At 38.0% G+C, this 15,291-nt stretch overlaps 1 protein-coding gene across 1 annotated transcript in view; it reads left to right on the forward strand.

The window, feature by feature from the left end:
• SCFD2 (sec1 family domain containing 2) overlaps positions 1–15,291 on the forward strand; it is a 186,257-nt gene that overhangs the window by 29,119 nt on the left and 141,847 nt on the right. The window contains exon 3 of the mRNA XM_009101470.4: positions 1,392–1,519. Within this exon, the coding sequence (XP_009099718.4) occupies positions 1,392–1,519 (128 nt within the window). The remainder of the gene's footprint in view (positions 1–1,391; positions 1,520–15,291) is intronic.

A 15,291-nucleotide genomic window follows, 5' to 3' on the forward strand; every position in this document is an offset into this window, starting at 1 on the left:
TGTACATTACATATCACTGTAGTTTTTTCTTGTGACGAATCTTCTTGGAGCTGCTGCCCATGAAAAGCCACAGCATCAGTGCTCAGATCACACTTGCTGATGGAGTAGAGGGAGCTGCTGCAGGTGCCCCAGCTGCTTTTGGGAGGTGCTGCCTTCTGCCTGTGTGTTTGTAAGGAGGTCGAGTGGCACTGTGTGAAGGATAAATGGAAAGATTGTGTTAGGTCATCTGATTATTTTTTTTTTCTTTGCCACCCATGGCAGTAGGGTGCAATTTACACTTCCTATTCATTTGTGATTTGTTCAGAAGAAGGATAACCCAACCTTTTTCCCACAGTCTTTCCATGCACTCAGGCTTTGACAGAGGATGTCGGTTGCTTGGATTTCAGAAATGGGGCTTGGTGATGCTCTTACCTGGCTTGGGAGACTGCACAGATTTGCTAAATACAGCCCTGCTGTTGCAGCAGACCATAAGAACAGTTGCTCTGGAATGGTATCAAATGAATTATTATGGATTTCTATTTCCATGAAACAAAGCTTGTTTTGGCATGCTTATAAGCATGTTGCAAATGACATCAAAATGTCTTTAGGAGTTTAATGTCTCCTGAGGAGAAAACAGAGGGAAGCTTTGCGTTTAAAAACAAAAAATACATTAAAAAAAAAATCAACATAGTTAATCCCGATGTGTGGCTTTAGCCCCAAGCAAGGGATTTTCCTACCTTATCCTCCCTTGCCACTGAGAGAACACTGAATTCATTCACACTAGCAACAAGTGCAGTGTCCTGGAGGAAGGAGAAGACAGACAGGGAACTGAGTGCAGATGAGCTACATAAATGCCTAATATAAGTTCAGCAGCAACAACAAAAAAAAGGAAATCTGTAATTACAGAAATCATAAGGACAGTTAATTTCTGCTATGGATTACTCATTTCACATACAGAGAATCCATGAAACCCAGAGTGACAGTAGTACATTAAAAGTATAACAACAGCCTTCAGCATTAGGCATACTAACTCTGGGATATAAACTCTCATGGGGATGTTAGAGCCCATCCTTTCCATAATTTTTTAGTAACTGAAGAAGTTTGGACTGTTTCTGATTTTCTCATATTCTCTCATGAACAGTAGTGGTTACTTTTAGAATTACATGCTTATTTATTATATGTGAATTCTAATGCTTTATAATTGGTAGCAAAAAAAAATCTAACTTTTCTGTAAAACTGTAGCAACTGTTTTGCTAAGAATAATCAAGCTTTTATATCACTTTATTTTTGCTTTTCTCTTGCCTACCTGAGAGATTAGTAAGTAGAAGCATTCATTTCAAAACATAAATGTTGATGTAAGTTTACTCCATTGTTCAAGCAATGTTTAGTATAGTCATGTCATTTTCTTACAGTGATCCAGCTGCCAAAGCTCTCTGGGAATCCTTCATGAACCTCAAACAAAAGGAAGCTGTGATGGAGGCCAGGAGACACCTTGTGGAGGCTGCAAGCAGAGAAAATTTACCTATTAAGATGAGCATGGGTGAGCAATGTGACATAATTTCCCTTACAAAGTAATAATGTGGAAGATGTCAGCTTATCTTTTTCCACATAACCCTCTTGGGCAAAACCCACCTATTCTTGGTTCATCCCCTCATTGTGAACAGGTTTCAGGTAGCCTTCATGGCTACTGTAGGATCTTTCTGGTATATAAGTGAGAGACAAGTTTTTTTAAAAGAATACAACAACCTTAAAAAGATTGAGAACCATGGAAAAGTGTTGGAGTTCTAGAAGGGGGGTTTTAAAAGCATGCAAATGGTTAGCAAAGCTATTAGTCTTTATTTTACAGAGCATGACAATTTTTTTCTAAAAAAGTTAGCAACATTTGTGTCCTGAAAGCAGACATTGTAAATAGCAACTGGAAGTTGTGCAGCTCTTCCATATGATGACATTATATAGGTAGTATTTGCATTACATAGGTAATGAGGTTTATGTCAAGTAAGGCTGCCTGGCTCAGGGGAGTTTAAGCTGAAATCCATGTCTGGACACACTTAAACCTCAATTTTTCAAAATATTAGAGAAACAGATTAAGATACAATCGCTTTCAAGAGCTCTTTTAGAACCTCGTTCTCATAATGTACCATACTCATTAAAACATGGAAATTGATATTTTAGGCATATAAAAACTTGTATTACCTCTATACAGCAATATTTTTTGTATTGTGTATACTCTTAGGTCTACTTCTTGCTGAACTTTTCATCAAGAGAGAAAAGTTTTCATGGAGTAAGAGTAACAGACTTTTATCTATGACTCCAGAGTAAACTGCCCAGATATTGTAGAATTAGATGTATAACCAACTCATGAATTCCTTACAACTATAACATGTAAGATATTGTATGGTCTTTACAAATACCTAGAGCATGCATTTAATAGATTATTAATCACAAATACTAGATTTCTGCAACAGTAATGTTGTAAGCTGTTTTAAAGAAATGGAAAAGGAGTAGCTCAGAAAAGGCTGTTACAAATTTGTCTGAAGGAGGGAAGGTTCAGTAAACAATGAAATCTTGTTTAAGTTTTTAATATGTGTGTGAGTACTCACCGTAATGAAGTTAAGAAGCCCCCACTCTTTTTCTGTGACATACAATTTAAAAGCAATTAATATTAATGTTGAAATTCGTCTTCGTTATAAAAGTAATTGCTTCTTGTCTTCAAGAGGTAATGATCCATCTGTGACCTTTGCTCCTTTGTGTGAATGATTAGTTTAGCCACCCTTTCCTCTGTGTCCCCTTCCTGTGGTATCCAGTGAAGGCTGCAGTAACCTAGTTTTTAATCACAGTGACTGACACTTACTCAATCTCTTGCATACATGAGCCCAATTCACTGCTGTATGGAAACATTAGGAGTTGATGGTGAAACAAATTCCTGATTTTTTTTGTTGTTGTTGAAATGTAGCACAAAGTAATATTCACAGAATTTTGTTCTTCTGTGAATTGTATATTTATTTTGCACTAGCATCATAATCAGTTGTTAACTTTGTAGTTGAAATTGAAAGGGTGAAGTAAAGTTTGAGGTAGTCTTGTAAATGATAAACAGGGATAAAATCAGAAACCAGGAGAGGGGAGCATTAAAGTCACCAAAATAAACCATTTCTTACTGAGCAGAAATGCAGAAAACCTGAAACTCACACCCAGATGTCATATTGTGCAATGACACATACTTGTTAATGACTTCTTAAAGTGGACATGTATACAGCATTCACTGCTTGTTCACCATGCTGCAGAACATCTTGCTTTTTTGTAGGGAAGCTGGAAATGGTGCTGTTTATCAATTGCTGCATTTGCTGGGAAGCAAAAAACCTGAGTGGCCTCTTCTGGTCCTGATGGCTGTGGTTTATTGAAAGGCTCCTTCCACTGCAGCTGTGATATGAGGCAGCTCTGGCTGGAGAGAAGGGGAATGCTTTCACTGGGCTCTGTGCTTAGACTTGAGTTTTTTATGATTTTACCTCAGGTTCTGCCTGTGTTAGAAGATCTCGGTGGATTGCACATTGTTTTTCTCAACACATACGGTATTTCTGAGTTTATTTATGGCCCTGATATTAAATGTCAGAGATTTTCTAGCATGAAAGTTTCCTCTTACTCTCTTTACTAAGACCAGCTGTGTCAGATGGTAAGAGTATTTTCCTTAGTACTTCTTTTTTGCCTTTTTTTTTTTTTCTGGAAATGAGGAGTGAATTACATTTGAAAGCAAAGCTTTGAATTCCATTTGGTGTAACTGAGCCCTCCTGCAGTGGCCACCTGCCTGAAAAACTGCATCACTTGTGACACTGGCAGCATGGGAGCCCTTTGCAGTGTTGGGAAACTCAATCACATCCTGTTTCTGTACTTTCGGTGAAAGGAAAAGAAATTCTGTTGTTCTCTGAGCTTTGAAAGGCTGCTCATTGCTCTGAGGTGTTGATGTGCTTCCACTTTTCCCCTGCAAGGGATGTGCCTGATGCCCAGCTTTCCTCTTTCTCTGCCTCCTGCATGTGGCAGGAGCAATGACAGTTCTGGGAGGACACACAGCTGGAGCTTTTGCTTTCTGATATCTTCTGAATGTGTCTTCCTCCTCCTGAGAAGGAAGGAGAGTAGGAAAACTGTAGAAGGGGACACATGTCCTCTTCAGCACCTGCAAATGTCTGCAGGCCACTGGGAACTCTGTATTTTTCCAAAAGGAAGAGAGGAGAAGAGATCTGATGAAGGAGAAAAAAGAGAAATTAAGGATACAATAATTACGGTTACATTTTTTTGAACTGGGTAGATTGGAGCTCTGCTTTCAGGTGTTCTTGATTTGCACATTCATTGTTTTAGTTGTATAAAGAGAGCTGGTAGTGGGGATGTCTGAAATATTTGTTTGCATGTAAACAGGTGAAGCTGTCCTTTTCTAGATGTAATTTAAATAAAGAGGCATTAAAATATTTTATGTCAACCTATATACACACACACTTCAAAAAACCCAAAAGCCAACATACAACAATTTTTAAGAAATACATCAGCTCCATTTTTCCTCTGAGGTATTTGCATTTGTGTGTAATGTACCCAGATGAGGGCTGGTAAATACTTGCCAAATTCTGGTCAGATATCCTGTTGTGTAGGTGTAAACACATAGGTGTAAATTATTTCGACATAATAAAAATCCTCAGATTTAAAATGTATTTTATTTAAAGAATAAATATCATTTTGAAAAGCTCTTTGGAAGAAAAGAATGTTTTAATAGCTTTTGGGGAAGATTTATAGCATTGTGCTAAATTAAAGTGAAATTGTAAATACTGGAAGGGGATTACTTCTGCCCACCCCTTAGTAAGTGACTGTAACAAAGCTGCTCTGGAGCAGCAGAGAGATTGCTGCTTTTTCCATTCCTGAATTTCCTGCTCCATTCTTCATTAGTCTGATGCATATCTTAATCATCCTCTGAGCATGGCCTGCCCTGACTCTCTCCTTGAAAGCTTTACTATTAGCATAGTATTTGGCAGTGGTAAAACCTTTGCTACAAATGTTCTTCTGTGGCTTTAGCAGCACCCTTACCCTTCTGTTTGAAAAGAACAAAGTAAACCTTGACTGAGTCTGAATTCCTTTATTGTGTCTTTTTACTGGCATGGAGACTGGTGAAAGTTGAAACACTGGCACAGTAACAGAAACAAAGTGCAGTGTGCTATTCCACAAGCCCTTGTTAGCGGGAGAAAAGTCATTTGGTTTCTTTCCATTTGAATTGTACAAATACAGTTTTAAAAATGAAGCTCACTATAAAATTAGCAAAGCCTTAGTCTTTGTGAAGTAAAAAAAGAGTGATCTAACTTTTTCAGATGGGGTGGTTTGTATTGGTTGAATTGAACTTTTATTTGTTTGGGTAGAAATAGGAAGATGCTGACATTCTAGTCTGACAGTATGAAATAATATTTTGAGTTTATAGCAGTAGCTTAAAATGGACAGGATCCATACAGTAGATCAATACTTTATCTAAAAACATAAAACATATAAAATCTGTATTATTTTCTTTTAAGTGAAGAGTTGCATTGGACTGCAACAGTGTTTAACATGCTATTTGTTCTTTATGAGACCAGTATAAAAATATTCAATACCATAAATTTCTGGAGTAATTTTTAAGGATAAAAGCTACCAGACAAGATAATGAGCTAATAAGGTAGGTAAGTACATATATATATTTCTAGATAAAACAAGTCTGATCTCAGTTATCTAAAATCCACGCTGGGCAACCATTAGGACAATTTTGTGATGGAGGCAAGTAGTGAGACATCACCAGTCTGAGTCTGAAGTCCTTGCAAGGGAGTAGAAGGAAGGTCATCATTGCAGAGCTCAGTGTGGTCTGTGGGGTATTTGAATCCATTCTGCAGTATATCTCTGTAAGTGGTAGGTACCTGGATTGCAGCTGGGTTTGGAGACACTATGGCCCCTCATTTTGCAGAGAAGACATCATATTGTAGACTGGTTCTTGGGATGCTTGTTATGTTTCTCTGATGCCTGTTTACCTGGTCTCCAAATCCTTTGGGAGAGCAAGTAGCAGGATCAGTAAGGCAGCAGCCAAAGTTCTCCTCCAGGCAGCCTCATGAAGTGGGTGGCTTCCTGTACTAACTCTACTGACCCTGGCCTGGCTTAGCCTGAGGTGTCTCAAATGTCTAATAAGGGGTCTCACACTGCCCCTTCAAGGGCTCCCTGATCTTCTCAGGGCATTTTTCCAAGGAAAAGGGGAATGCTGCTTTTCTCAGACCTAAATTCCTTCCATTGTACAGCCTGGATCCTGAACAGGCAGTTCTGAAGTTCAATTAGTCTGCTCTTTGTCTCTTTAAAAGTAACAGGAGTCCTGCAGTGTGGGACTTTCTAGCCATGTGTATTTTTTTTCCAAGCCTATTGCAATAGTGAGTTCCTGGTTTTTCCCTGCAGTGCAGCTAAAAACGTAGTCTTGACCTGAAGCAAATGTTCCCAACCTCAGTGATGGTCAGTATAGCAGATGTTTCCTTGCATCATTCACCCCCGGAGGCAGGAAGGCTTTTTGCTTCTCAGTGTGCTAAATGTTTTTGAAGACTTTGAAGTCAAGTTTCTGTAAAATTTGGAAATGTTCCTATTTGGGAGGCTTCTATATAGGCCTTTGCATTTCCAGGGGAATGTACTTTGAGTATTGTGGGGATAGGCTTTCCCTGATAACTGTTGGTGAAGGTTGTTTCTGGACAGTATTTACCACATTGAGAACTGTAGAAAGACATTGATATTATGGCTGTTTCACTTTACAGTATTACAACAGGCTGAAGTTCAGGGCTTCAACCCTTCTAAGGGTTCACCTAACTAGCTAAATAGATCCCATCTTCTGATAGTCATCTGGCTTTGCCAGTTTAGGACAGAAATGTTCTGAGCTCCACATGTTCAAAGAGTATGCTGTTTTTCTCAAACAGCTAAACTTTTCACTTAATTTCCGTAACTCACTAGATGTAACAGAAAAGATGAGGGATATTGATATTCCTACCAACAAAGTTCTCTGATTTGCAGGAGATGTGACAAAGCAGCTGAGATGGAGAGGCATGAGCAAAAGTTTGGTTTTCATCAGTAAGTGATACTGCATTAGCATGTAGTGTTGTTTAGAAGCATCACCAGCTGAGGAACCATCCTTGTGCTACTCATTATACTTCTTTCAAGCCTGTTCATTTTCTTTTCACTCTCACCTGCTGATACTCAGAATAGCATCCTCAAGAGCTTAAAATAGTTACTCAAAAGAAAAAACAAGCACACCTCAAAATAACTGGAACTACATGAAGTGAGATGTCCATATGCATATTTTGCAACTTATCCAGCCTTTTTTTCCTGTCTAGCACATATAGGTTCCTGTGGTTGAAAGAATTATGTGATTTATGAGGAGCAAGTATTTATGCTCTCAGTGTGAATCCTGTGCAGGTTGAAGGTTGAATTGAGTTCTTACTGGGCTTGGAAACAGCTGTTGGTGTGGAGGCAAATGTGTGGCAGAACCTTGGTGGTAAAGAAGATAAGGCAGTGGTAGAAAGCTCATTTTGAGAGCATGGCTATTTATCCTTTCTTATCAAGTGCATTCCATAGGAAGAATTACATGATATAAAGTTGATTGAGAAGATCTGGCAGGAATTTTGCCCTTTTTGATAACTGCTTCCATCATAGCGCAGAATGAGGGATATGGGATATCAACAAGTAGGGATCAACTGTAGAATAATCTTGGGTTGGAAGGGATCTCTGAAGTTCATGTAGTCCAACCTCCTACCCAAATCAAAGACAGCTTAAGAGTTAGACTAGATACACTGCACCTTGTTCAGCTGGATTTTGAATATTAATGTGGTGGGTTGAGCACAGGCCACTAAATTCCACAGCCTGTCTGGTTACTCTGCGCCGGTCTTAACTACTCTTGCAGAGAAAATGTTCTCTTTTCTGAACAGTTTGGTCATTCACATGCTGCAGTGTGTGACCATGGCCTCTTGTCCTCTGGCTCTGCACCTCCAAGGTGTCTGATTCAGTCTTCCCTGTAACCACTCATCACATCCATGAAGATAGTTACACCTGTTGCTGCTTTCATGTCTTGAGATTAAGCAAACACATCTCCCTTAGCCATTACCTGTGCATCATTTTCTCTAGCCTAAATCATTGTAGTGCCCCTTCTCTGAACCCACTCTAGTGTGTCTTGTACTGTGGAGTCCAAAACTTCATATTTAAGATGCTATCACTCGAGTACTAAATAGAGATTTACAACCACTTCCCTCTGCCTGCCAGTTGCATTTGTTCTGATGCCACATAGTACATGATTTGCTTTAATTGGTACATATGGCTGATTCATATGGGCATATGGCTGATTCATGTTCAAATGGACAGACACATTTAATCCTGATCCTCAAAGGACCTAGGTCACAGATCCACTATTAGACTATTCTATCAATTTAATAGTGGAGGAACTCTCAACCAGCAGAGCAATACAGTGTATTTCATGAGGAAGAAGTAAAGTCTAAAATGAAAAAGGCAGCTGTAGGTAGCTTGTTCTTATCCAGCTCTGTCAACCTTGTAGCTGCTCAGCTGATTCAATCGATTATTCTTTTGGGGTTTTTTTTTTTCTTTTTTTGACAACTTACCAATTTCTTTTGTTTGTCTCTTACCTTTCCTTGCTCCCCTCCCTCCTTTGCCTACTGAATTGCTTTTCAGTAGGTTTTGTTTCTTTACATCTACCTGTTATTTGTTCACTGGTTTGTATTATCTTTAATGGCAGAGTATCAATATGACCCTCAAAGTACAGGATTTCTTTTTCTGGGAAATGTACACACTCAAATCCACCTGAGGTGAGAAGACAGTTAAAAATGGATGCTTGAACATCTATGTCATTTATACATCCTGTCGGAAGGAAAAGTACCTTGGAGTACCAAATCCTCATCTGAATTGTAGAGATGAAAAGAAGGTTTTGGAATGTGCAATCCCACTGGCTTCTGCTACTGCAACAACAGCCCCAACTTTTGAGAATGAGTTTGGAAGGGGTCCTGGGAGTTAAGTCCTGCCCTATTCTTCAAGGAAGCATGCTATGGTTATAGAAGGAGACTAAGATTGATAATGTGATGTGCAGTCATAGCAAAAATAATTTTTAAGCAGAATAGGTAGGCAGAGATGTTTTAATCCAAATCTGGAACTACCCAGAGTAGTATTGAAATTTAAAAAAAAAATTCTTGGGGAACATTCTGTAGCATCTCTCTTGCAAGAATTTTATTTGGAGGCAAAATTTCTCCGTCCATATTTTAGGAAAGTTCCCTGCAGGTGATTGTAAATGGCTTCTAGCTGTTCTTGTTTAGCAGAGCAAGTGTTCCTCAAATTTGAGTGTTGTGGGTTGTCATGAGTTAGGGTTTTTTTGTTTGATTGTTTTATGACTACTTAATTATGGGTTGTGTGAATTTACCTTAAAAAAAGAAGTGTAATGTTGGGAGTACTCATTCTTGATTTGAGTTTAAAGAAAAATTTCAGCTCGGTCTGAAGTACTAAATACCACGTTTTACCCTAAGGTCTTGTTGAATTTTTTTAACTTTATTTCTAATTCTGAGACTTCATATTCTTGCAAAACTAATTTAAGTTATTTTTCAAAGTATCAGTAAAGGTATTTTTGTCTCAATTGTCTCTCATTGTTCTGTGAATAATGTACTGTGTGCTAAGTTCTTTCTTGTGGTATAAGATCAGTAATGGTTCGAGCCCTAATAAAACTGTGAAGCCTATCATTTTTGTGTCTCATACCTCATCTCCTTTGCCCTTCACTGCTGTGAAACAGTTAGCAGATGGAAGGGAAACACAGAACCCTGTGCAGTGATGGGAAACAGAAAAATATGTTGGTAGTATGTTTTCTTTGATTAAATTGTGGTTGGCACATGGGTGCAGAGCTATTTGGCAAACCTCACTGTTACTTTTAAGGGACTGGTGTGACATTAGTCTTTCTACGATCCTTGATTTTTTTGGATAAAGTTTTAATTTTTTCAACATTTTTATATCAACTTTTTTTTGTAGAAAATAAACCAAAACACTGAAATATAAACATGGGGCTAAGTCTCCTTCTGTGTCTGGTTGTGATTAGAATTGAAGATAATTCTTAAAAATTTAAAAGTAAACACAAGTGTTTCCCTTGCAGAAGTTCTATAAATATGTAATCTCATTATTTGTATTATTTCCTAATGTCATACTGCAAAGCTTATATAAACTTCAATATGAAGTCTTTTTGTCTTAATAAAAGTATAAGTAAAAGCCTATGTTAATGTGTCTTTCTCTAGACAATTTCAGTGAATGTTCATGATAGCTGAGAGTAAACACTGATGTGCAGATAAACATTTGTGAAGTTTTGAAGCAAACGTTTAATGAAAATCCATGTTGTTATTAATTTTTGTGTACTATTTAAATCAAGAGAAAATTGTTTTGAGTGAAAGGCTTAAAAATTTAAATAGCATTTACTTGCACATATGCTGGCAACTGGAATTGTTTTGAGGGATTTCACAACTAACTTGTTCTTTTTCTGGAATCTGTAGTTAATAGCAAGTCAGTTTCTTACATCTCTAAACAAACAATTTTATACCAAACAAAACAAATTGTCTAGAAAAGGTTGAAATGCTTCTTCCGGTTTTTGAGCACCTGTGACTCAGTTCTGATAAAACTAGATCAAAAGTCCTTCTCTGTAGTAATAAGCTGATTAAAAACAAAAGAAATATCTATACACACACAGACATAAATTTGTAAAGTATCAATTATGAATGCTGATGCAACTTCCTGAAAAGAAGTAATTGTATTACCATCTTCTGTTCTCTGCTAAAATTTATTTGGTGGGGTTTTTTCGGATAAACACCAGAATTTTTTTTTACTCAATAAGTGTTATTTATTTTTTGCTGATATTGAGTTCTATTGTATCATCTCAGTCTTGAAAGTAAATATTTTGGTTTTTGAATTTGAAGGGTTTAAATAAAAAAAAAAAAAATTGCCACTATATAGTAGACTGTCCTTTTGTGATAATCAGGATGTGCTTAAAAATACAGGAGCAGGTCCTTTAAGCCTCTTTGTATCTGGGTGAAAAATAAAATACTTTAAGTTCAGAAAATGAAATCCACTGAAATTGCTGTTCTTTTATATCTGTGGGGAAGCAGCCTGGATGAAAATAAGATAGAACTTGCTGTAATGTGTGCTGTAGGGTGCACCCTTCATTTTGTAGGGTGCATCAGCCACAAGGACTGTGTTTTACACAAGGAAGCCTTGATGAGGTGTGGGTTGGAAGATGCTGATTCTGGCATTCAGTGGGAACACATGGCACCTGCACTTTGGTGGAACACTGTTGTGGTATCAGCACTATGTGCTTTGTGTGTCTGACAATCACAAAAAGGACTTTAGAATTTACTTATGTTAAAAAAAGGAGGGGGAGCAAACTTCGAGTGGCTGAAAGTGATGTCAAAGTGTCCAAAGTGACCAAAGTGTCACCGAGTGCCAAAGGATTTAGAGCAAAGATAAAATAGGTGCTGGTGTGCTTGCAGCATCTGTAGGTGTAAAACTGGAGGTGGAACATGGCAATTCAGTACAACTGTGTGGGTTGCCCAGCACTTTTTTTCCCCAAGTGTAATTGTGTAAGCCTCTTTGTTGAGTCTCACAAAGGATGACTCCTTACACCGGAGACATGCTGAATTACATATGTACATACTTAAACATCATCATGTTTTCCATCCCTATTTAATTGCTTACCACCCAAAATGATTGTTAGGATATTCTCAGCTGCAGAAGTCTTCCAGAAATCATAAGAGAAATAATAAGTTCTGTGAATAGTGTACCAAAGAGGAACAATGACCTCCTTCTCTCTGGGGCAGTGTGCCAAGAACACAATGAAGTGCTTCAGTGTCTGAGAACATATGTCGTAGGGCTAAATGAGGACATGCACAAGCCACCTGACATTCCTTTGGGAATGTTTTTTTAAAGACAAACAAGTTGATTCATTTCTGTGAGAAGTTTAAAGTGTTCTGGATATGATTCCTCCAAATTTGTAGATTTCAAGTCCTTTTGCAGAAACAGTGAATTACTGTTTCCAGGGGTTACTGGGTTTTAAGGGCTGGAGACTGTCTGTTTGGAAGTTGCCTAGTATTCTGTATTTATTAACTTGGTGGAAGTGGTAAAAACTAAGTAATAAAATCCAATCCCTATGCATATTTACTCAGGATTTTGAGGAGTATTTGGTAAACTTAGGTATGCCAGTATTAAATTGCAAGTTTAATATTGATAACCCCTGGGAAGCTTAATTCTGGAAGACAAGATTTCACCTGTTTATTCACACAGTTAGTTTTTTTAAAAAATTGCTTAAATATTTGGGAGGGCAATCAGGAAGTATTGTAGACACTAGCTAGATATGATTGTTACTTTTCTGTGCACACTGATTTAACAATCAGAAGAGAGAAAACGGAATGGTAGAGTGCACAAAGAAGGAAACAATCATTTGAAGGGCCAGAACATTTAAAAACAAAGTTCTGAAGGACAGAAAAGAAAAAAAATTATCAACTCATGTTGAAACACCTAAACTGTAAATTTGTCAAAGCCTTCAGGATGTATTTGAAAACATGAAACTGTAGACGGTCTAGGAGTCATAAATCATAACTGAGGTCATATTTAGACATCTGGATTTAGATGCTTAGAACCAAAAATCTTGATGATTGCTTTAGAGCGCTTTAGTTTTATTTGCCCCACCTAATTGATTAGGTTTGCCCCACCTAATTGATTAGGTTTATTTGTTTTAAGGCATGTAAAAGAATTTCAAAAGAATAGTCAATGGCACTCATATTTGAGTGTGGTTTCCATTTTGTAATAAGAGATTAAGACCTATTAGGAGAGAAAGCTCAAACAGCAAGCACATGGCTTGGGCCATATATAATTGGGCTGTATAGGAACACTGTTTAAACAAGGATTTAATGATACCATACACATCTACTGATAGAGAATAAACTGCTTTTGGGCTAACTAACTCAATGCTACAGCTGATGGGACTGAAGCCAAATCAGGTAAGATGTTCAAGCTCACATGGCAAGTGCTAGCTGAGTAGTAAATAGAGTTCAGCTTTATTTGTTCTGGGTATATGCCTCTATTCCAGAATTTGCTAAACATTAGCATAGTTGCCACCATTGTCTGTGGCTCCATGAAAGCTGCTGCAATATAAACCTTCAGATGTGAGATGTGGCAGGCTCTGCCTCTCTCAGGGTCTTGAGATGTACTAAAAAGCCTATGACAGACAGGGCAGAGTGGCTGACCTCCAGTGCCTGTGTTCTGCAAATGTTGTTAAGGTTTCAAGAGGAATGGGAGTCGGTAAGGGCTGGTCACAGCACTTCCTTGGTGGCACAGTGCTGTGGGGGCAGGCAGCAGGAGCCTGCCCCTGCCTTGTGGCAGCGTGCTTTGGGATGTATTTCAGGGACTGCTCAGACTCCAAAAAGGAACTTATCCTGGCATTGCTCTAGGGGTGACTTGCTCTTTCTACTCAGACCTGTGACTGTGGGGTTATCTGGGTACTGATGTTTCTGCCACAAAAAAGGGAGAGGCCTACAAGTGACCATAAACCCCAGAACAGATGGGCTCCCGTTTGTGGGAGATGAGTGTGTGCTGTTAGAAATAAGCCTGAGACATCTGTTTTCAGTCTGCTGTAAGGTTTAGAGCTCTTCAGGTCCAGAGCCTTATTCTGGAGAAGCCAGCCAAACAGCATCCCATACTGGCCTACTTTCCTTCTTTCCAAAGAACTAGGGATTAGTTGATGTTCTTCTTTTCTTTGTTAACAGCTTAAAGGCTGGATGACTTTTGAAGTAAGCTAAACAAAAGTTGTGATTGAATTATTTTCCTGGCACTTGTTGTTAAAGATTGTTAGTGAAGCTTCCCATGAAGTACAAAAGAATTTTGAGTTAATAACAACATCTGGAAATTAGATTAACAAGGAGACATAAGGGGCAACATCTGCCCGGCTCAATTGCTCTGACTCAGTTTGTCAAATATCCAGCTCCCTTAGCAGCACAGTTGCCCAGTTGGCTTTGTGGAGTACAAGAGCTTTCTACATTCCTCTCAAGTATCCAGCATTGCTACTGGGAGAGATAGGTCTATGTTGCTTAGACTGTGGACAAGGAAAACAATTTATCTGGATTTCTTCAGCCCTCTACTGACTTGAAAAATCTCATCTGTGAGCATAAGCATGCCAAGATTGTTTCTTATTCTTCATTCTTTCAAGTGGAAAATGGACCTCAGCAAAAGGATTCCGGCCAGTGAAGCTCTGTGTTCTTGCATAAAACTGAACAAAGTTAAAAGCTGTGTGTATTTGGCGGTTCCCAAAGTCTTGGAAGAGCATCCACAGATTTACTCAGTTGGTCTCAAAATGTACTTTCCTCTTTACTTGTTTCCTTGTCCCTATGGAGATAATTAAGTAAGTGTTATATGAAAAAAATAAGGCCCGGATGTTTGGAACGGTACATTGATAATTCTGACCTTTGCTCTTTAAACACCTTGTTCATCCATAAATTTTTATTGGATGCATAAGCATTTATGGATTCTGAATTTTAAAAAATTACTTCTACCAGTAAATCCGTCTTGAAAAATAGTTATATTCTTGAAGCAATGCCTGCATTGTGCTACATAGACTGCAGATTTAATTTCAAATGGAAAAAAAGTCATACTGGTAAATTGTGTCTTAATATCTACAAATGTGGTTTGTCCAGTTGACTTTTTTGTTTAACTGCTAAGGTCTTTCTGCTCCACTCTGTCTACTTTTACTATTCAAACCCAGATTTTTGACAGACCTTTAATATCAGTTGCTGGTAATTTCTGCTACAGTATGTTGAGTAATCTGCTGTGCCAGTGACAGAAATACTTCTTCCCTTCAGGCTAATTGTGCATGTCATCGTTTGCACATGTATATGAACTGTGTATATTTGATATGGTAAGACATTGAAAATGTTGATATTCAGTGCTGCTGTTTTCATATTTAGCAACAAATTATTTATTCAATTAATTATTAATAAAAACAAACCCAAAACCAAGTAGCACCTTCTGTAATTGAAAAGTAGGCAAAATTGTTCTGCAGTTCTTTTGGGATCTGCTCTAAATTCTTGAAAGTTGGAGGTGGAATTCAACCAATATTTTTACAAATTAACTATCATAGGAATAAAGGATTGAAGTGGGCCATTTGTATTGAATTATGCCTGTGAACATTTATGCAACTGCTCATTAGACATTCATCAAACCTCACCTTAGAGCCAGTTACATTTGTTTGCCTCCACTCTTGCCTTCACTACTGGA

The sequence above is a fragment of the Serinus canaria genome, chromosome 4, assembly GCF_022539315.1.
Source record: "Serinus canaria isolate serCan28SL12 chromosome 4, serCan2020, whole genome shotgun sequence".
Taxonomy (NCBI): Eukaryota; Metazoa; Chordata; class Aves; order Passeriformes; family Fringillidae; genus Serinus; species Serinus canaria.